We start from the raw sequence: 23,035 nt of genomic DNA, 5'->3' as shown, positions 1-23,035 counted from the left end.
AGGGAGTTGGTGGTTACAGCCTCTAACAAAGAGCAGCTTTATGACACTTGATCTAGCAAGGGGGTAAATAAGCACAGCTTCCCAGCCTGCGTTGTAAAGAGCCTTGTAAGATAACAAATAACTTTGAAATGCAGTTCCCTCTGTAGGTGCAAGCATGACTCCATCTTTAAATGGGACAAATCAGCACTTTTAAGTGCAAATGCCTCCGAACAAATCGGACCTGAGAACACGCCTTTTGCCTCCTCCACGGACGAGCTGGGAGGAGACTCCTGCACGTGAGCACAGCTATCCCCTGCTGTCGAGCAGGAATCTCGCAGCTGCTGCATCTCAAGCATGGCAGGCAGGGCACGAGCGTGGCTGATGGCAGAAACATTTGGGGAATGCCTCCGACAGCCAGCGTCACCTCTGTGCTGACCTCTGCCTTGCCAGTGAGTGCATTTCTAGCTGGTCTCGTGCTCAGCCCTTAAAGCAGGGGGAAATTGGAGAAGTTCAGAGCTGAACAGGAGTTATGGAAACATTTGTCACTGCAGCTGATACTGGTTGTAAACATTTGGAGGCCTTCTGAACCACACGCAGCAGCGTGGCCTTAGCTTAGCTAAACAGAAGGGTCTTGCACTGATCTGGGGCATCTCTGCGTGCCAGCCCTGAGCCAGGCTTCCTCTTCTGCAAAGAGCTCTATAAACATGCAGCCTTTCGCTGGGCTATGATCTAATTATAAATGCTTTAACCTGCAGCCAGCTCAGAGAGCTGGAGCTCTGCTGAAGCAGCTGAGGCTCTGCGTAGGCATGGGCACTTGCTGTGGCCTAAAGTGCCACGTGTGCTGTTACCTTGGATTTCTGGGGCTTTGCTTGACGTGCTGCAGAGCTGCTTTGGAAAGCTGCCTTCGTATTTCCAGTCAATCGAGTTGTTGCTCTACAACCATCTGTCAGGGCCGACGAGGCCTCAGTACAACTGTGAGGAGCGGTTATGGTGGGTGTATTCTGCGTGCTCGCAACAAGTGCTCTCGTCCAGGTCTCTCTGCAGACCCTCTGTAGCAAAAAGGGAAGGAATTACCCTTCAGACTTTGATTTGTCAGTCACGTTAACCAAGGGAGCAGCAGCTCATTTGTCACTCCAAATAGGTGTTAGTTCTGTGCAGGCATCCACTGTGACTTTTTCTCCTCAAATCAAAATAAGAGCAGAATTACTTGGAGTCTGGTAATGGATATTTGCATGGTACATTACAAACCACAAATTAGGTTAATCCACTCTCCAAACCCTACCAGCTACCATCTGTGCATGGTGAACTAATTAACCCTTGAGACATCTGCTAATCCTGATGTGGCTTGTAAAAAGCAGTTGGAGGATGTTTCTCCCCCAAAGATATCCCCCCACATACATGCTATGCTGTTGCTGGCTAGAACAAGTTTCAAACTCCCAGAGTATGATGATTCTTCCCTTGCTGAGAATCTTTCTTTGCTTGCTTTGTGCCAAAGTTATCGTCAGATCCTTGCTCGTGATGCTGGAGCAGGCATCTGAGACGTGGTATTTGGTGGCAACACGGAGGTGACATGGGCTCCATGGCTTTTCCATACTGAGTCTTCATGCTGCTCAATTACTGAGAGTTCCCCTTTCTAGCAATGGGACTAGATGGCAGAAGATGCTGTTTCGCATTTGCTCTCAAAGCTAAGGAATCAGTTTCTGCCACCTGCCCATGCAGGCAGCCAAGCTCTTGTGCACACTCCTTCAGTGCCTGCTAGCAAAAGCCCTGCTGGACCCCCCCCTTCTGAAATCATAACAAAAACCCCACTGCCTGCTCGCTCTCGCTGCCCTGCCTGCTGCTGGGGCGCAGCTGGTTTCGAGCCGCTGCTTAGTGGCTTTCTCCTGCCCCTTGTTGCTGTGCGGTGGGATGTCCCCCTTCTGAGGGGAAATAAACCTTAGGTTTATGGCTCCGCCAGCACCGCAGTGTCTCCCTTCTCTAATTGATCAGATCCTGCCTGCATCAAGCTGGCCGGGCTCTGGCGGAGGCTGCCAGCTGAAGGCTGTTTAAATAGTCCCTGGAATTGAGCACTTAGAGAATTAGCTTAGCAGCTCGGTCCAAGCCAGTGGTGCTTTGGTGAGGATGTTGATGAGGCTTGGCTTCCTCAGCACAGAGAAGCATCCTCCAGCTCGGTTCCCACGTCCACGTTTTGGACTCGCAGAGCGCTGCAGCACCCAGATGACAATCTCCGGTTCCTTTCCATTCTGCAGCCTAAAATGAGGAAGGATGTTTGTGCTGGCTGAATAAATAAAAACTTCAGAGTCCGTTTGAAGCCACTTCTCAAATTCTCTATTTTTATAGATGTTGCTGTAATACTCCCTTATCCCTCAATGGGGAAATTAAGCGGAGTTGAGAGAGTTATGGCAATTCTGGAATGAGGGCCTCCGAGTGAAGGACAAGCAGAGTGCTTTGCACGTGTTGTGCCACCTTTAGGGAGATGCCTTAATTGCTGTTTGAGTTATCAGGGATAGGTTTTTCCACTTCCTTCATAATTACAAAGGGGAATGGCTTAACTCTTGGCTCTTTTCTGGGTTTATTGCAGAGCTATGCTCATCACTTCGGAGCTTAATCTCTTTGGTCCTGTCACACCACGTGTCTAGCCTGCGCTTACAGCTCCATGGCTTGTCTTGCAAGTTTCTTTTATTTTCATAAATGAGCTTTATTTTCTTAACTTCAGTTTGAACTGCCTCCTTTGAGGTAATATGGAGAAAATGAATGGTGTGTGCTAGCCCTTCTGTGCTTAATCATTCAATGGGGTTGCAGATGTGTGAGCCATTAGCTGGACCTGCATGGCTGGGGCTGTTTCTACCTGTCCCAGGATCTAGGAGTTGACCCCAGGGATAAAGTCTTGCTGGCACGGCTGTGAACATGGAGTCCCCTGCTAGCTCATAGCTCTCTGGCAGGCGTTTAGCTGTGCATGGGTATGGGGAGAGGAGAGGATGCAGAGCTTCCAGCCTTGGCAGGTATTTTATGATACTTAGGAGATATCTGCAGTGGAGGGAGAGGGGAAGGTACCTCCAAGAGAAGCACAGCCATGCCTTTCCTTTGTCTTAAGGCTGTTGTAGTACTGATAGGATTTCACCTGGAGCGATGCCCTTCTGGTATCAGAAGAGCTGTGAACACAACTCTTGGTGTGCTGTGGGCGTGCTTTAACTCATTCAGCTGGCAGTTAAATGTCTCAGTTTCCACCTGCCCTTCCTTTCCCCCTGCATCCAACAAGAGGAAGCCTGAAACTTTTAAATGGGCCTTCAAAGGGGTCAAACCTGAGAGCAAGCTTATGAAGATGTTGGAAAAATCCAATTAACTAACGTGGCGAATCCCACTGCGAGGCTGCGCATCTTCTTCTGTCAGGCTGGTAACTGCAGCAGGTGTCTTGGGGCTACCTGTGTTGAGTGCATGAGTAACGAAGCAGGCAGCTGGTAATTGCTTAACGAACCTGAGCTGAGGTGAGAGCAGTAACAAAGCTGAAATGTGGTTTTCAACCCAAATGTTAGTTTGAGTCATTCCGCTCTCATTGTTCATTTCTCTAGGAATTCTGTCTCCCTGTGCTCCATCTGAAAGGAGAACTTTGGCCAAGAAGGGTTTTGTTTTTGTTTTTTAAGGCAGTGAATGGGGATCTAAGTTTGTCCAAGCCCGTGGCAAGGCCCCAGGAACATCTTAAACCACATAGCTTGGGCTTGGTGTCTCAGTCCTTGCAAGAACTCTGTGGTGCGACATGATTCCTGCAAACTGAGGCACGTGCTCTTGTTTGTGCCCTGATGAATCACATGTGCGTGCCATGTTCCTCGTGGTGTTGTCCGCAATTAGCGCAGGAGCAGTGATGGGGGCTGCCTCGCTGGTGTCCTCGGGCCGGGTGCTGAGGCTGGCCGGCCTGGGGCGTTTGCCAGCCGCTGCTCCACAGCTTCACAAACATGTGCCGACAGGAGTGCTCCTGATCAGAAATCAGGATCTCTTCTCCCACTTACAATTAACCTTCTTGGCTCCATGTACTAATTACCACATGGAATTTAAACACAAGAGCAGATTCTGGCAGAACATCTTGATTCTCACATAGTGCTTTTTTTTCCTTTTTTTTTTAAGCAGGAGGATAAAGGGATTTAGTAACAAAACAAAAAAAAGATAGAGTAAGCAGAAGCGTAGCAACCAAGGCCCAAACAAGATTTAACATGTGGTTACAGGGGTTGCACATCCTGGGCCTGGGTCTGGAGGGAGCCAGTAGTTCTTGACCCTGATGTGCATCCTCGGTTCAGTTCCTGATGGCAGAGCTCCCTCTCCTCATGATGGAGAATTAATCCCTCTACTAGTGAATTTGCTCAGCTCTAACTGCCGTTCCGTTTACTGGCTCTTGCCTGATGTAATAATTCCCCAAGCAGCTCACTTTCTTTCCTGATTTATTTTAATCAAGTCTGTGAGTTACCACGTAGCTGAAGCAACATCCACTCTGTCAAAGCAGGGCTGTTGCTCTGTGCTCAGCTACACCGGCACCGAGAGGGGTCTGAGGAAGAGCTCTGGCTACGCCAGGCTGTCTTCATCCTCTTCATCCCCTTGCAGCATCTGCAGGTGTGTGTGACACCATTCTGCATCTCTGGTCCTGATGTAAATCTGTCCAGTCCACCCTCCAAGCCCAGCCTGTGGGATTCTGGCAGGAGGAAGCCGATCTCGCCATTCTCCTTGCACACCACATTTTTAACGTCGCTGTTTAAACTGAGACGCTTTGGACTTCTGCCTGAGGCTACTGAAGAGAAGAGCAGATAGAAGAGTTTATTCTTTCTGCACTGCTTCGCTTCCCTGCTGACGAGATGTGTAGCCTGCTGGATGTATGGGCTCGCTGGCCTCTTCTGGGTGGCCCATATGCTGGGGGGAGGAAGACGGGACAGGAGAAGAACAGTTGTTTGTGCGTTGTGTGGGCTTTCTGCTTTGCCGCCTGGCTTTTAAGCTGAAGTGTGGGGACAGGGTGCGGGATTAGAGAAAGGAATGTGTGTGCGCTCCCTGCGCTTCCCAGCTCGGAGCTAACGCTGCGCAGAGCCCCGTGTCGGGGGGAGAGGGCCGGGTGGGCAGGGAAGGGCTGCAAGAATGAGGTGTGGCTTGAGCACGGCGATGGAAAGCAGGACAGCGTGCACCCTGGTGAACACCTCAGTGCTTTTGTCTCTTAAGGGGTGTGATGGCTCTTCTGGTTTTCAGGAGTCCTCTATTCTCCATCTGCTCCTGCGCTGCCTTCCTGCTCTGTCTGTCAAGTGGCAGATGGTGCTAACACTGCTTGCGTGGGTTTTTCCTCTCCTGCACACAGAGAGCTGTGGTATCAGGCTTTCGTTTTGGTGTGTTAGATAAGGCAGGTGAGAAATGCACTTAGGGGCTGGAGTGCACAGTGATGGTCCTCAGAGCTCTGCAGGAATCTGTGCGTGGCACCGGCGGGGCCTGGCTGCCTGGGAGGAGCAGAGCTTTCACCTGGGGGTTTTGGATAACAGCCTCAGGCTGCTGAGCACCTGAAACTTGAATCTCTCTTGAGAAGGAAACCTGGGTGGCAGGGTGCGTGGCCTTAGGCTATTGAGAGCACTCAGCCCTCAAATAGTGTTCCCTAAGGGCCTGAAGCTCAATGCATGATTCTTCACCATCACATTTGGGTTAGCCTGTGTCCGGCCATGAGACAGACGAAACCCTCACCAGTCTGACCTGGCTGGAGTGGCTCCTCTAATCAGAGATGGCTGAAAACATTACTTCTAGGTGCTCAGCGGGAGTTATCACGTAAGCATCAATGGGCCAGCTCAGCCTGCTGCTGGTTAAACCAGGCTGCCTGGACATGCTGCTGCTGCACTACGCTCCCTGCGCTTGGCAGTGGGACTTCTTGCAGAGGGGATTTGATTCTGGCTCTTTTTTTTTTTTTTTTTTTTTCCTTTTCGAGTGTTTGAGCCATGCACGACTCCTAGCATTCCTACGTACCTGTGACTTTCCAAGTGCAATGGCTGGGGACTCTCTGCCCTCCTCCTTGGCAGTGTCAAGGGCTCTTTTTTTATCCCCCTCAGATGAGTGATGCTTTCAGTTTGTACAGCTGTAGGTGTGGACTGGTGTTCAGATATTCTAGGCGCTTTCCAGCAAATCTGGGAACTTCTACAAGGCTGTATGTGCAGGGACCATAGCAGTCATGTGGGAAGCAGTCCTCCTCTGCCATGTGGAAAGAGTTAACGTGAACGATGGCTGCCAGAACAAGACCTAAACAGCCCTGTGTACTTCTAGGCTCGCAAATGGGATTAGGATGGGCTTTTGCAGAAGTAAACAGAGTAGAAAATTGGGACTCCGTTTCTTTCCAAGCTGTTCCTCCTGTAAAGGACAAAGCTGTGTGAAGCCGCTGGCATGCAGCGGGTAAGCGGGGAGCTGTGCTGTGTGTTTCGCATGCTGTCCTCTCGCCCTGCAGCTCCATCCCGACTCAGGCAAGGGCTTCTCAGCTGCGGGTTTCTCCCCGGCAGGAGCGAGTTATCCAGATGATGGATTTCTGAGGCACGCTCGAGTCACGTGAAAGCCAGATGCGAGCATTTTCCAAGCAGCGTGTGTGGGTCCGGCGTACTCCAGGCAGCCCTGCTTACGTGGCAAGTGGAAGTGGGCTGAGATTGGTGTGCAGCGTGGTGCCGGGGAGGCGAGGAGCCCCGGCGGCTCCGGGGCGGCCGCTCCTGCCCAGGAGGGGATGGAGCTGCCCGGGATCAGCCCCTCTGCTCCCACCCTGCACACACGGCCCCTCTGAGCCCTGCACAGGCTGCTTGTCAGGACGCTGAACCCAGTGAATAGGACTAAAATTAAAGGTTTTATTTAATGCCTGCTGTCAAATCCTCTTACTCCTGCGCTTTAGCTGGATTTGCATATTGGAAAACGCTGAGGATTATCAACCAGTCAAATATTTGCCAAGATGTAGCTCTTTAAGGTACTGCCTGTCGAGCAGATGGCGTGTGGAGTGGAGGTGATGTTGTTCTGCCTTAGGTGTGTGGGAGAGGAGACATCTCTGCAAAGATGAGAGGCTTTAAAACACACAAAGTCTCCGTTTGGGGAAAAAAAAAAAAACAAACAGGCTTGAACAAATTTCTGTACTCCTTCAAAGGCTATCCTAAAGCACTTGCTTTAAACGTGCCACACCAATGTCCCACAGACCTAAGAACAAGGGAAGCTTATTTAGGCAGCTGTGGGGAGGGCCGGGGTGGTTAGCGGGCCCATCCTGGGTCAGGCACTGGGCACAAATGTTGGTTTTGTTTTGGGTCCCTCTGGGGCCTGGGGAGAGAAACATCAATGGCACAGTTAAACAGGATGCCTTGGGCAGTAGGGATTTAAGCAATCAACCAAAACACTCACAGCCTTTCTGTGCCATCCTCCTGTTTCTCCTGCTCTCTGTTGTTTTCTGCCTAATTGAATGAGTTAATTGTGTGAGCCAGGGATGTGTGAAAATGGTTCTCATTCAGGCTGAGGCTCATCTGCTTTTTTTTCTTTGCAATTTGCTCTATACCCTTGTTGTAGAGCTACAGGTAGACTCTGATACAGAATAACTGCCAGAAGCAGGTACTTCTGTTCCTCAGGTTAGTACCACCCAGTATTTTGTCCCCCTCCCTGGTCTAGCTCTGTCATATCTCCTTACCTTCTCATTTAACCAGTCAAGCCCCAGCTGGAGGTGAAGAGGCTGGAAGAGAAAAATCCAACAGTCAGCTGACAGGGGAAGGCTTCGGAGGTGGCTCACAGGTGTATGGGGAAAACACCGAGCATGGTGCTCTGACTGTGGACGGGAGCAGGAACATGCCCCACAGTTCTGGGGATCTTCACTGAGCTTCCTGCTCCTGGGGTGGAGATGGCCAGCCTTGCCTTGCAGGAAGGAGGAGATTGTCTCTGCTTGAGAGGAGAGAAAGGAAGTGATGAGTTGGGGCTGACCTGTTCTGGGCAGTCCAGTGACCTACCTGAGCACCTAGGGCAATAACTGGCACTTCATTAATACCAGCACCTTGGCATGCTTGACCTCTGAAACCAGGATCGAAATAAAGGCTTAGCTTCTATTTTCAGTTATGCCCTAGGCGAGGAACATTACAGTGAACAAGACTCTAGCCTTTTCTAAGAATTGGACAGCTTCTAAAAACCATCCCACTCCAACTTTTTCTTGCTGATTTATCAAATACCGCTGATGGGATGAGAACACCCCCGTTCGTCTCTTAATGCCTTTAATGATGATGGAGGAGAAAAAGCATTTACCTCCCCCAGCTCCAGCCTGAGAAATCACTGGACCACCAGTAAGTTCTCTGGAGTGGAGCACCGATTTGACTTCCCAGGAAGTCAATATAGTTTCAGTTCACTCTAAAATTATATTGCTTACTATTTTCACTCTTCTGGTAAGTTAGGAAGGGTGAATGGCTGGGAAATGAATCTGCAAAAAGCTAAGCTGCACTCACCACTGCAGCCCTTGGCTATCTGAGCCAGTAGTGTTTGATTATGGAGAGGACTAATGCCCTACAGAGCTGATCCCTGTTGGAGAAGGGCAGCCCCTTTCAGATATCAGCACCTCTGCAGAGTGGCCACCTGTTCTTATACTCCTTTTCTCAGTATTTTTTGCTGTACCCTGTATCTGCACAGCTTTATGGAGACTTCAGGATTCCCAGGTGATGTTTGAAGTGGGGCATGAAGAGAACAAAAGAGTCTGTTAGTTAAATGTTCCTATTGCTGTTATCTGTGTGGAAGGCAGCTTCCGTAGAAAGGTCATGTCTGTATAATTAAACTTCTTTTACAGTCCTGAGAAAGATAGTCCCATCCAGTCCCCTTGTGAGGAATGTCTCTGGCCCAGGTTAGCTTCTCAGCTGTGCACAGCAATAACTTGGGGCAAGGGCCATGTGGCCAGAAGTAAAACCATGCTGAGACTCGGGACCAGGATGATCCAGTTCACCTCTGGGAATTACCCCAGCAGCATTGCTGGGCAATACATAGCTTAATCTAGACAGCTATACAGGTACTAGTTTTTTAAAACAAAACCCAAAACCAAACGTGACAAACCCAGCAATATGCAACCTGTGAATCTTTAGATGTGTATTGCTTCTAGCCTATTTAGCGGCATTAAATAATGGCTGCTGTAGTCAGCACTGAACTGAGCGTTTTAACAATGTTATTGACAAAAGGGAAGCTGTAGCAGGAGCTGCTGCTGGGAGGGCTGGGGATGAGGAGCTGCTTTGCACCTGCTGGGCCGGGACCTGGCTGGATGTGCAGGGCTGGAGTGGATCGTGAATGTGGCTGTGGTAGCATTGCGCTCATGCATTCAACTCTAGACGTTTTCAGGCGTTTTCCCTGAAGCTTTCTCTGCTCTAGCTGCATACAAGACAAACAGTCTGCTACTCAAATGAGATGAGTGGGGCTGTATCGGAGTGTAAAGCATTAGTCCCCAGCAGTCTGGCGCCTCTTCTCTTGCCAGCAGTGGGAGGAGCGGCAAACGAATGGCTCTTAGTGGCGGCAGAAAAGCTTCTGGTGAAATCTAAATAAAATCATGTTTCATGTGTTTTAGTTCACCATGACAACTGGCTTAATTAAGCCTTCAAAGCCTTTGTCCCTCTAATTCCTTCCTTCCTTCCCTTCCCCACCTGAGGACTCGGGCTGGCCCATCCTCGGGTCCCCCCCACCTCCCTCGCAGCAGCTCTGGCGGGACAGGCTCCAGCAACGCGCCTGCTCCGCGGCTATTTCTGGGCGATGTGGCTCTGAAGGGAGCCTCCTCAGCGCTCTGCACAACTGCCTTGGCTCCGTGGCTTCGCTGTAATTTATGGACCTGCGTTTCTTTGGAGCTTTTAAAAATAATTCTGATCAGAGGGGTTTGTTCTGGCTCCAGCTGAAGCCGGCAGCGAGGACCGGGGGGGTTGGCGTTAGGAGCAGAGTCAGGATGCCGTTGCCTTAGGAGTGGCTTGCTTTGAGCAGGCAGCTTTAATTTCCCTTCCAAATACTGAGATCCCCCCCGCTCCAAGTCATCTGAGACCAGCCGGCGCTTGGCCGTGCAGCGGAGGGGGAGAGGAGAGGCAGGAAGCGAGGGTTTGTTCGTTTACCGTTACCAATCCCATTGCAAAGCGGCTCCAAGCCCTGTGCAGAATTCCAGTAAAACTCTGTCCTGAAGGGGAAACCCAGGACCGTTGAAAACTTGTGTTTTGTTGGCATGGGCACAGCGTGCTTCTGGGGCCCTTGACCTCCTCCCCGTACCCTGGATTCCTCCACAGCCCTCCGTTTGAGCTCTTTGCGGAGTGGAATCCATCACTAATGTCTGATATTTTTATTATTTGTAGGGGGAACTCTTAGAAGCTGGTAGCAATTAGAGCTTAAACGTCTTGGAATAAAAAAAAAAAAATCCCCAAGAAGGAAGTTTAATGCTAAGCAGATGTGCAGGAGCAGCTGAAATATGCTAGCTGTCTTCTGCTTCAGAAGCAACCTCATCTACATCTCGCTGCTGTCAGGCTGGGGCAGCCGGGAAGTGCTGCTGCTGCTGTCTAGATGCTGGGGAGCCTGCATTCGGGACCTGTGGGGCTGTTTACCAGCTACTATTTAGGTTGCATTTTTATTCTGAGTTAGGCAGATCAATGACTCTGACAAGGAGAGAAAAATGTGTTGTTTAAAAGCTAGGAACTGTTTGCCTTCCCCCTTTATGGTGAGCGTGGTTCCCCCCTCAGTTGTGAGATGTCACGGGGTGTTTGTCGGAGAGGCTGCTGTAGATCTGGGGCTGAGCTTCCTCCTTCCCTTCTTGGGCAGGCACATCCAGGGGAGCCCCAAGCTTGTCTGAAGCACAGCTTATTCCCTCTCTTCTTAATCGTTGGTTGTCTCAGCCTCTTGCTGCCAGCTTGGACTGGGCCAAACCAAAATCTTCCTGCTTGTTTCTACATCTTCCTCATTTATTGCTGCCATATTCAGGTTCTTCTGTCTGGAAAAAGATCTGACAGCTGACTGACGTTCATAATCCTCTTCCTGAAGGCAGTGGAAGTGTATTAAAAAGCTAATAGACAAGTTGCTGACAACGACTCCTTCACACCCTTTCCCGTTTGTGCCCCAAGCCTGTAATAGAAACATGCTGTATATTCCCTCTGTAAGCTGAAGCACGGTTACCCTGCCAAATGATTTCCTATTGCACTCTACCAATGCAGAGCCCTCTTTTAACAGCAACCCAAAGCAAATCATTGCAACTTATCGTGGTGTATTCTGTGCTGTATGTGACAGTGCAGTGCGTGGCTTTGGGGACTAGATGCTTGGAAGTTCTCAGTTTCTTTTTCCAGTGGCCGCTGTAGAGAACTTACTGAAAAGCACAAGGCCAAATCCATCTGAATTCCAGTCTTGTTCTAATGCAATTAAAATTGTGGGCCTGATATAAAGGAAGAATTTCAAAACCTCACCATTCCTTTAGTGCTGAGGAAATGCAGCGAAGTGTTTCTTGGACCTCGGGTTTCCAGTGGGAATGTTCGAAAGCTGTTTCTCAGGCTTCGTATTGTGCTAGAAATTTCTCAGTTACATACGTAGTAGGGATATCTTACTGATTGCTTTTCTTTCTTTTTTTTTTGCTGTCTTGGTGATATTGCGTAGATCAAAATACAGTAACAAGTCAAGTAGACACGGCCTCCAGTGCAGATCAACCCTCTCTCCCAGTACCTGACATCATCCTTGTTGCTACCTGATAGGTCCAGAACTGGGTTCCACATTGCAACTGGGTTTTAAAAATTGTTTTGGAGTTGCTTGTCAATATTCAGGAAGCTCTTAGCCTATTATATGAACACCTCTCTCTCTTCTCCCAGGCTATGTGGGGGTAACAACTCTCCTTATGCTCCTTCATCTCTCAGAACTGGAATGTTCACTGGTTCTTATTTTGAAATGAGGGCAAACCTGTTAACTTCCGAAACATGCTTCCAGTGTATTCAAACAAAAATAGTATTTAATATTTGAAGATTATTCCCAGAAACCCAAGTCAAGTATTTACACCTCATTTCATGGAGGGGGAGGGAGAACTTTTGACCTTGTTGATAATAACTGTATTAGCTTTGTCTTTAACCAGGTTTCTGCCTTGTATTTTTGGCTAAAAAAGGGTATTTCTATTTGTGCTTTGAATATACCTTCACTGGAGCTCTGTACTCTTTTCCGTGAAACATTGTTTGTCTATTGTTACTTTCCTTACTGCAGTGCCACGGTAACAAAATGCTTGTAGAAATGTGAATGTATTTGCTAAGCTCGATCTCTGTGAGTTGCCTGTTGGTCTTACGGGGATCATTAACAGCTGCAAAGCTAAGTACTTCTGCAGGTCTGAGACTTAATGAGTCAAGCTGTCTCTTGGTATGCATTTCCTGTCCTTTTGGGAATAAGCTCAGAGCATATCTCATTCCCTGATCTCAAATTTGGATCACTACAGATCAGTCTCATAAGTTCTGCAAGTCACCTAACTTTTGTTTTAATTGGGTAGTTCGTGTGACTTGGCCTTTAGCTGAGAACCCATCATGCCGATGCAACTCTAAAGAAAAGCTTAACGTTTCTTTCAATCTATTTTAACCAACTCTCAAACTTGCTGCTATGACTGTTCTCTTGTTTCTCTAATTACTTTCTCTTTTCATTGCTGCCCTTTTTCTTGGATTTCAAGTTTGGATGTCCAGTTTGTCTGAGACTCCCAAAAAGAGTGTTGCAGGTAACTTCTCGTGTTTTGGTGTTCTGCATGCTATTGAAACGTCTGTTGTTTAAATTGTGTGGTTTTGGAGTTGTCTTGACTATGGGTCTCTCCTGGTGAATATCCAGGATCTGTTGTCTGCCTGTGCATTGTTTTTTTTTACGATGCATGAGTTATGACAAGGACGTTACTTTTCTGACTCCTGTCTCACCCTGATGCTATCACTAGCACTAGATAGTAGTTTTCCTGTGTGACATCTTCCTTGTTCAGCTCCAGACCCACAACCTGAAGCAGCTTCCCCTCTTGTGGCGTGCTGACCCTGGCCCGCAGCTAAGCACCTGCACAGCTGCTTGCTCGCTATCCCCATGGGACAGGGGAGAGAAGAAGAAGAACAAAAGTGAGAACTTGTGGATTGAGATAAGGGAAATGAACATGACAGCATGCTCGTTGTTGTTCTGAAACGCTCTTTTGCTTTTGCACAGCAGGTAGAAAGGGTGTTTTATGGAACACATGGGACTGAGGAAGATGCAAAACTTGCGAAATTTTCATGGGGCATCAAACTCCTTGTCACAAGGAGTCAGAAAGGAGAGATCAGGAAGAGAACTTGTAGGAGAAGTGTTAAGGCCTGGGGAAAAGTAGCCCAATACAAGGCAAAAGCTAAGCTTTATAGTATAAGGAATTAGGTTCTCTCCTGAGTAATCAGTGGATTTCTCTGCAAATATTTGTCACTTGATGTGGGATACCAGAGGAGATTCTTTTATTCTCTTCAAACTTAGTCTGTAGCTCATGATAGTTCTCTGTGAAGGATGCTGGCCTGGTCACCCAGTCAGTTAAGGCCACCCATAGGTTTTAAGGCAAGGATGGATGGAAAAACCCCTGTTGCTTTCCACACCTGATTTAGTAAATATCCAAGCTCATGCCCTGTTCAAAGCATGTAAGCAAAAACTCACCATCCTTGATGGATGAGTGCTTGCTTGTCAGAGGCTTTTAGTAAGTAATACTGCTGTGATTTCAGAAATGCTATCTTTGACAGAAGTTTAATACCCCCTGCGGGATGTTCTCTTCAGTCTGAGCAGAACAGGTCTGATTTCAGGGTGGTAGTTGGACATAACAGTGCAGAAATATCTGAAGTATTTGGTCACAGGAGCCTGGTGGTTAATAGGTCATGAGGGAGTTCAAACAGAAACAGGACGAGACTGAGCAGGAGGGCAACATGTTGAGAAGGAGACAGAAGAGGTGGTGTTCTTTGGTAAGAGTGACAAGAAGCCCTCGAGTTGTGGTTTGGGGGAGTTGGGGTTGGTTTTCTGACTTTCTTGCATCTCTTGGGACTGTTTTATGTTGCTATCTATAACATGAGAAATTAAATACCAAGGCTTTTAAGCTCTCTGAAGAGAAAGAAGGTGAAATCTTATTAGATAAAATTCCTTCGTTTCCTTTGACTGCTTTTAGCTAAATGCATGTTGCTAGTTTGGCTTCAAAAACCCATGCATGATGATAGGGCAAATAAGTGATTGATTGCACTGCACAGTGCTCAAAAAGGGAAATGTTGATGCACAGTTCCACTGTGAAGTTGCACTGCCCAGGTCTCTTGCTCCCTAAGCTGTTACAGTTCACGGGATGTTTTTTCGTTTCTCACCCAAACGAATCCACGTTTCCAGCAGAGCTACAGTTCAGTTCAGACCCACCATGGGCCGTATTGTGATGTGGCAGATCGACAGAGTAGACTTCAATTTGAATGTGGTCTTTGCTCTCACAGTATGTACTTGGGTCTTAGTCTGGCTGTTGGAGACTCGAACAGAAGCCAGTTGGGTGCTGCTGGAGCACCAACCTAGGACACAAACCTGCTTCACAAAGTGGAGACCCCAACCAGGGCTTACAAGTGGTTTCATTTCCTACTTTGGGAAAAGATGGGTGCCATACAGCCAGGTCGTGAGGAGTGCTGTGGTGGGACACTAGTGGGTGTCTCTCCATCCGCTCTGCAGCCCACATGCCAGTAGGGTAGTTGGGGGCACCCCAACTGCTGTTAAATTCCTTGGCTAGTTTGCTTGGTGGGATGTGGAGTAACGTGAACGTGTTGCCACGCTGAGCATGACTAGGGTGAATGCCAAAGTATATAGGTGACTTCAGCTTGATGGAGGACCCAGTCTAGCAGCTGTGTGAAAAATCTCCAAATGGTTTAACAGATCTGTGTGCAAAATACTTCAGTTTTCTTAACCGTTGCTACCTGTAACCTAGTTGGTTGGGATTGCTGTTCAGAAAGCCAACTTTCCAAGGAGTGGAAAGAGGACTCAACTTTTTTTTTCCTTTCACCCTCCTGCCTCTAATTTTTCTTGGCGCTCTCTTTAAACCTAGCAGATCAAAAATAAAAAATAAAAATCCTAACAAGCTCCAATTGGCAAAGGTCGGCGTTGAATTTCTCCGTTTGTCAGGATTTTATTGGAAATGCTGCTGAGGGCTGTGAAGAAGGAAGAAACAGTAGTGGTGTGCTCACTTGAGAGAGTGCCTGCCATTTACCGTGGGCCAAGCTCGTTCCTGATGCGCTCCCCGTGGGGCTGTGTTTTGCTGCTGGTTTTAGCTGTGCGTCGGACACGTACTCCGGCGCTGGAAGCCAGTCTGCCTTCAGGCTGCCACTTGTCCCAGGCACTTGAAGGCTTACCCAGATCTCGCTTCTTAGAAATACTAGGGAAAAGTACGCACCCCATATGCTGGGGAACAAATCCAGGAGTAACATTAGTTTTTTGCTGGCCATATTTCCTTCTTGGGGACTGTGCATGCATTTGGCTTGGGATCCCCGTAGCTGTTGGTAGCAGCAGCCCATGGGGCCTGGAGGGAGTTGGTGAAGCTCATGGAGTTGCCATCTGTGCCTGGTTTCTGCGTGTGCAGCCAGAAGGATAAGGAAGACTTGAGGCTTAGCTGCTCTGGGCGGAACCTATTGCCCCATGCATAGAAAGGTTTGCAGAGCTCATAAGTGCTGTGGAGTGGAGGAAGGTGCGTGCGTGGATGCTCACTTATGGAGAAACTTCTTGTGCGTTAATTATGGCTGCTAACTTAGGGTGAGAGGTTTTGTGTAGTGACTTGCCATCACCGGGTGCATGGTGCTCAACCTCGTGTCACTCTTATGTTCTGACACTGTGAGTGTTGGACGAGGTTTCAGGCCAAACTTCTCTGGCTTGGAGTCCTATAAGTTACTTAAAAAGGACGGGTCAGAACCCATTCCTTTCTGCTCTTAATCCTGCCTTTGTCTAATAGCAGAATGTCACCTTCTGGAACTCTTCAGGAAGCTCCATGGAATTGCTTTGTCCTTAGTAAAAGAGCTACCAAGCTGAGCTCAGAAAAGGAGCCACGGAAATAACAGTGTATTAATAACCCATTTGGTAGCCTTTTGCAAATACTTATTTTTCATCTATAATGGGACAAAAGGGGTTTTCCCATTATTCTTTTATTGCTACGAGCCAGAGACTGGGCTGGACTTGTACTGAATTCTTTTCATTATTATAGGTGGTGCTGAAATTCTGTCTCTGCCCCTAAAGCTTCGTGGCTCAGAACTGCTACAGCAGGAGCTGCTGATCTGTAAAACTGGATGTTGCTAGAACTGGGGGGATTCATGTCTGGTAGACAGGATGGAGATGGATCCCCTTTTCTAATGATACAAGCTACATGTGACCTTTTACCACCATGAATAATTGACGTGCAATTCTAGCCTGGATTTTGAAGGGGAAGGGGGGCTGAGGATGGCCAGGCTGGAGTACTCAGGAGATCAGTTGAAGGCCTGATTGCTTCAAACATATAAAGAAACTGAGTAGGAGTAGAATCTACTTTTCTCTGAATCTGTGTTGTCCCCAAGGAAGTTTGTGGGAAGCTCCGCTAGTCTCATCCCACTGCTTACTCCAGGAACTGGTTAGTTTGGGAACTGCTTTTGAGTCTACCCCGAGACTTTGAGCTCTTGTATAATCTCATGTGCTTTTCATGGTAAAGTCGCATTTATCCTCTGTGCAGTACATGGTTAGCCCAATTTTTAGGCAGAACCAAGCTCTGTATCTTAAAATACTTTGGGATAGATCATTGGCAGAAGGCTCAAAGAAAACATGCAGCTATAACGTGTTTATTTACCACAGAGGCATGGACCTCCTGATAAGAAAGGAAAGAGGTAAAAGCTTTAGTTAGGCAAAGAAAATGTGTGTGTTTAAAGCTGAGGGTGTGATTGTTGTGAGGGGATAGTCTGATCTGAGGATTTTAAGTAGGCTTGGTGCTGTCCTGGGCACTCTTATTCTTCACTCCTTGCCCTCCTCTTTCTCCAAAGGCGTTTTCCCGAGATGTGCAAAGGGTTACCCTTGAGGAATCAGCTCTAACAAGAAATCACAGCGCTAGATGTAAGCTCGCACAGCTGTCCCTCACTGCGTGCCGGAAAGCGTGAGGCTCTGACTGTGCTGTGTTGCACGTCGTGACACTGGGATGCTTTCTGCCAAGTGCCCCCTGCGAACCCCGCACGTGTCCCCAGCAGTTGTGCCCGCTGCAGCCCGCGGCTGAGAAGCCCGACTACCTGCCAGCTGCTTAGTCAGCTGTGATTCATGCTCATGGCGTTTACTGACCGTTTCTGTGGTTTTGGCTTTTTTCAAACCTTCCACTGACCGGCCCAGTACGAAGTCATTTAGTCTGAATCTGTAAACACTTGATTGATAATCATAAAAGGGCGATATAAAAGCCTGTCTGCTGTATAGATTAAACGAGCAGACATGTTTATAGCCTGATAACAACAGAGTACTCTGGCAAAGATCAGGAGTCTCAGATTTCCATATCCAGATGATTTTATTTTTGGAGTCCAGTTGGTGGTTTTAATTTTTTGGCTATTGCAAAACCATCATAGGTTTTAGCTGTTGCAACACAGGAGGAGGAGGAGGAAGAAGCTGCTTGGAACAGGCGCTCTGTGCTCTTATTTAGGAGGCTTTCACGGTAGTTGCTGGTCTCTGAGTACCGCAGGAGGAACGATGCTCCCTCCTCGCTGCCCGGTGAGGGGGACAGGGTGCGACTGGGTCACTTCATAGCACCAGCTCTGGGGGGGCACGGACAAGCTCCGATGACATTTCTGCCCAGTCCCGGGAAGGTAATCGCAGAGGTGAGGAGCGGGAGGATTGTAAAGTGGAGCCCTATGGAGAGGAGGAGGGCTATCCTCAAGACTTTAACCAGGAAACGGACTCGAGGCAAAAATAAACGGAGAGGCAAGCAAACTCTTATTTCAGCCAGCGGTCTATCGTGCGCTCTGTTCGGGGGAGGGCTTGCAAGTTGGAGCTGAACCCAAGCACTAATGCTGCTTTTGGGGGGGGAAATGAGCAGGGGGGGCTTTACTTGGCACATCAGCCTTATCTTATCCTTTGCTCTGTGTTTCTCCTGCCTAGACTGAAGAAGCTTTAAAAAAACAAGTGGGTCTGTGATATCCACGGGGCATTGCAGAGTGCATGTGAACTTGCTGGGGAACCTGTGCAGCTCCGCATCGCTCTTCTCCGGCGTGGCTCAGGCTGAGCAGGCTGCGGCTGCCCAGTGCGGTGCCGCGTCCTGTGCTACAGACCAGAGCCCCGCTAACTGGCAGGGGTGCGGAAGCGCCCGCGGCAGCCGGCGTAATTGGTGCTGTGCTCTCTGCAGTGTTGCCTGCCTTGTTCTTTTGCATCCCCCTTCGGGGGGGGGAGGGAGCCTGTGGTCTGACAGAGCAGACCAGCGATGTGGTGGGGATCCTGAGGGTCACCAAGAAGTCGCTTCTCTAAAGGTGCGCCCCGGGGATGGAGTTGAGGAGGGCTGAAGTTCTTACCCTGCTGGCTGTGTCTGGAAGGAATGTAGTAACAGCCTAAACCAGCCTACCTAGAAAACATTTAAGGCTTCTAATTACTGGGAGAAGCTGTTTGCTTTTCTATTCTCTTCCCTCCCTTCTTCCCTCCTTTGCTGTTAGTGAAGTCCTCCCCATAGAGCTGTGCCTAATCCTGGGACAGCATCACCCTGGGAACTACAGGGACACTCTGACATGTCCCACCCCCAAAAAAGAAGGGTATGATCTGCTGTAGGTATAAGTGAACAGGTTTATTTGACCTTGGTTACTTCCTAGACCAAAGAATTTATCACCCTATTTTTTTTCTCTTAATAGGAGCCCTGTAACACTTAAACAAGCTTCTATTAAAATGTTCTCCTAACTATGTGTTGTACAAGCCACTGTAGTGACAAAAGTCCTCCTGCAGGGAATACCTCATCCAAGGCAGGACAGGGTAAACAACATTGTAAAGTCCTGCTGAGTTTCAGATATATGAATGCAGGTATAATACATCTTGCATTTTTTTCCTATTTTATTTTTGGAGCTGTGGAAGTGGATGGGAAATGCTGCTTCTCCGGGTTTGCTGGCCATGGCGCTCTCCTGGCTCGTGGTCCCTGGGCCAGCATGGGTGGCTGGTGGCGGGGTGTTCGCCAGCCTGTGCTTGAGCCTTGTCCTCTCTTTGCTCCCAGCAGGGATGCACGCACCTCATGAACACCAAGCCAGTGCTGTGTGGTGTTTTTTTCCTTATCCTATTCCTGAGAAGCCTCTAGGATATTAGAGCAGAGAGAAGATGTGGAGTGACTACTTACTAAGTAGCTTCCTGCATGTCCCTTTCTCCCGCTGCAACTGTTCAGTCTCTCCTTTGCCTTTCCATACACACTGAATTCTTTGCTGATGCACAGACATATTGCCATGATGACTTTTGGTTTTGGTTAGAGAACTGGTATTTATCTCAGGAAAAAAAAAATGAAGTAGGGGTTGTAGGTGCTACTTGCTTATATAGGTTGAAGGAAGATGCTGCTGTTGCCCCATTCTAGGCTGTCTGGGAAGCAGCGTGAAATGGGGGAAGGCATCACATTGCACTCCAGATACCTGAATTAGCACTGTTTTAAACGAGAACAATCGAGTTAAGTTGGTTGATTGTGAAAAGAAACTATACTTATTTAGAATGAACATCTATGGTGAAAATTTTTATTATAAATCTTAAGGTTGCCAGTTCTTTGTTGTGGTCTTTTCCCCCCTATTCTTGCTACTGGCTGTGGTTCAGCCATCCACAGAAGAGCTAAATCTCTTAAACACAAGCTTCTAGAGGAGATGACTCCTCTTTAAAGAAAATTAACCTATGGAACATGAGAAGAGTCAGAGGCACGCTTAGGGAGCAAGGAAGCTGTCTAATTTTCTGGACTTCTTAAGACTGGTCCAAAGGGAGGCATTGTTATAGTGCTTCCTTACAGGAAAATGTTGAATTAATTACTTTTTGTTTAAGGATCTTCATTTCACAGGATGCTGTTCTAATGGCTGATGCACTCTTTACCTCTCTGTTGGCAGGGATGCTAATTATTTGCCTGCAGAATCACTTTGCATCTTCAGCCTGAACACATCTGACCGTGCAGCTTTTGGAAATGCAGCGCTGAGCATCCTGTGCTTGGCTTTTAATCCCCTGACTTGTCCGGTGGACAGCTTCAAACCATGCTGCTTCCTTCCTGTCTCTTGGAGCTAATTTGTCTTCAGAGATTCAGGAGATCTGGAGCCTGCTCCTGGCTCTGCCCCCGTCACGTGAAATGGGACTCTCAGAAAGCCATACATCTGCTTCTGTCTCCCCTTTCCATCTGCGTCTTAATCTAGAGAGACAGGAACTGCCTCTTACTATGTAAAATGTATAATACACTGTTGGCCCAAGCTGCTCTGCCTTAATAGACAATGCTGCAATTCAGGAAACCTGTAAAATAATTTTGCAGGAAGGCATGTGGCTGGGGGCTCTTAGTGCAGAAATGGTAGGTGCTTTTTGTTCTGGTCGGACACTTTGCAGGACATGAAAGAGTTTAAGGGCGAATTAATAAACCCTGATGTCCTAAAGATTTTCAGGACTTTGAGAGGCAGTTTCCAGGCGGAAGCAGGCAGCCTGTCCTTGCCTGTGCTGGAGGTGCAGGCGTCCCTTTCGCGCTGTGTGTGTTGCATCAGAGCCGAGGTGCACTGTACACGGTGAGCAGCACTGCGCGACCATCTCCCTCTGTGCCCACCTCGCGGCTCCTCCCCAGAATGCACGATTTCCATTTGGGGGTGGAAAAATCAAAAATAAGTAAACAAACAGAAAACCCACCCAAGAAGAACCCGAGGACTGTGGGGGAAGGGAGCAGAACGGTTATTTCGTGCCTTTTTTCATCCCTGTTTGCATGAGAGCTGACACTCATTCATAAACGGCTCGGACAGCCAAAAGCCTTCGGTATGAAACAAAACTGAACAATTGGCAAGAGTGGCTCAAAGAGCTCCAAAAAGGCACCGAAGGGCGACGGCGAGGGAAGCGGGACAGCCGGGACGCCGCGCTCAGCCCCGCGCAGGGGCTGTTTCTGCAGCAGGGAATGCGGAACTGCGGCGCTGGCGGGGGGCAGGCGGGGGGTGGCCGTGTTTTAGCAAGAATCTGGCGCTATAACTTTTTTTCTTCTTCTGTTTCAAGTAAACAGTCTTCCCCGCCCTCCCTCTCTCCCTCCACCCCACCTCCCTCTCTTTCAATCCCGCTCATGTGTTTCTATTTAAGGGCTGCAGTGCAGACGAATATGATTGGCATCTACAGCCCCCTCTTGACTTTCAGCTCAAGCCTTTAGAGTGGAGAAGGAGCTGAGACGCCAAGGGGAGAGCTGTTTTTTCTTTTGGTTTACTGGGGGGATGGCTCAGCTGTGGATTTATGCTGCTTCTGCCCAGGATTTTTCTCTCTGAATGGGAGCAAGGATTGTGGAAACCATGTTGGGAAGAGGTTTATTTTCAGAATCCATCATGAAACTTTGCAACTAATTCACTGTATTTTCAGCTCCTCTTCAAAAAAAATTTTTTTTCTTCCCCTTTTTCTTCTTCTTCTCTCCAATGTCCCTCTGTGCTGCTGGGTTGTGGGCCAGAGGAGGCTATTTCTATATGGCCAGCCATTTGGGGATATGCTGCGAGCCAAGGTTGTTTGCTGATTTGCTTGGCTCTGGTGACAACTTGGCCTGTCGTGAATCGGATGGACGGAGGTCGCTCTCGAGGAGCCATGGCTGGAAGCTGGCTTACGGCTTGCTTTTTCCCTTCCCCAGGTGCTGATGCTAGCTCTGAACCCATGATCCTGGAGCAATATGTGGTGGTGTCCAACTATGAGAAGCAGGAGAACTCTGAGATCAGCCTCCAGGCTGGAGAGGTCGTGGATGTCATAGAGAAAAATGAAAGTGGTAAGACAAGTTTGCTGCTTTTCCTTCTTTCAGTGGTCAGATTTTTGCATGTGTTCCTCTCCTTTCAGTTTCTTCATCACGACTTGTAGCCGTACATTAGCTCCGTCTGGTACAGTTACTATGTCTGGCTGAGGATGTTGAAGTTTCTCGATGTTGATTTGGGCTGGAGGCCAAATGTTGCCTTCTACTGTAAGAATGTTTCATAGGTTTTGTGCGTTAATTAGCCAAAGTACACTAATGGAAAACGAAGGTGAGGGAGAGAAGGATCTGCGGTTAATGAAGCTGATGTATAGTAGATGATATAGTTGCCATGCTGTCTCTTCAAGTCTCTGTCAGCATTTCCATTACTAACTCCCTTTTTGGAGGATTTATAGGATGAGCATTTAAAAACTGCTTAGGATGAAACTTGGCTTGACAGCGTAGCCCGTGGCCCAGAGCTCAGTAGGGAGGGGAGAGAATGTGCGTAGACAAATACGTGGCCATGCATGGCTTCAAAACTTCTTGCAGAAGTGTTAATTGGGGAATTTTGAGGCGAGGAGGCAGAGCCTGTCATGTAAAAGTGAGATGAAATCCCTCCTGCCATCCACTGAATAACCAGCTTGCACTTGGAAAATGAGATTTTTGGCAAGTGTTGGTATAGATGTCCTTTGTGTATTTTAACTCTTGGATGCCTGCTGGCTTTGAGTCTGCCCGAACAAATGCATGAGGCTGTGTACATGTGAGTGGCTGGAGCGGGTTAGCAGCTGGTTTAAATAACTGCCTGTCTTCAGCGGCTCCCCCTCCACCCTCCAGCACTCCTTGTGTATTAATCCAGAGCAGTTGTCCAGGACTGTTTTCCAGCCCACTCGTGACTTGTGTGTCCTCATCCAGAGGAGCTGCTGGCATTTGGAGCCACTCGAGCAAAGGCTCGTGGTGTGTAGCTCCATGGCCGGCTGGCTCTGGAGCGCGCTGGCGGGGGAACCAGGACGCCCTGGTCCCAGCTCAAGTCCGTTTCCCAGAGCTCTGAGTCAGGTTATCCACAACGATGACCACGCGTTGTATTTATACTTTTTTTTTTCTTTTACTGAAGTGGTGATTTCTCTGCTGTATGAAAGCCTAATGCTTGCTTGGCTCAGTGATGCAGGCAGTTGCTGGCCGGTGACTTGGTTTGGTGTCCAAAAGGAGAGTGTGTGGAAATGCACTGGCTAG

At 48.4% G+C, this 23,035-nt stretch overlaps 1 protein-coding gene across 8 annotated transcripts in view; it reads left to right on the top strand.

Annotated features, from left to right (window-relative positions):
• SH3PXD2A (SH3 and PX domains 2A) overlaps positions 1-23,035 on the top strand; it is a 252,617-nt gene that overhangs the window by 155,731 nt on the left and 73,851 nt on the right. For 3 of the 8 annotated variants that reach the window (XM_080597790.1, XM_080597789.1, XM_080597792.1), the window contains one exon: positions 21,716-21,847. The exons of 1 other annotated variant lie outside the window; for it this stretch is intronic. In XM_080597790.1, coding sequence (XP_080453916.1) covers positions 21,716-21,847 — 132 coding nt within the window. Of the gene's footprint in view, positions 1-17,602; positions 17,854-20,754; positions 21,403-21,715; positions 21,848-23,035 lie in introns of those variants that run through there. 4 more of the 8 variants (XM_080597795.1, XM_080597796.1, XM_080597793.1 and 1 more) reach the window with 4 other exon arrangements.

Source organism: Anser brachyrhynchus, assembly GCF_964034855.1.
Source record: "Anser brachyrhynchus genome assembly, chromosome: 6".
In the NCBI taxonomy this organism is placed as follows: Eukaryota; Metazoa; Chordata; class Aves; order Anseriformes; family Anatidae; genus Anser; species Anser brachyrhynchus.
Note: the sequence above shows the minus strand (reverse complement) of the source record. Positions and strands in the feature narration are given on the sequence as shown.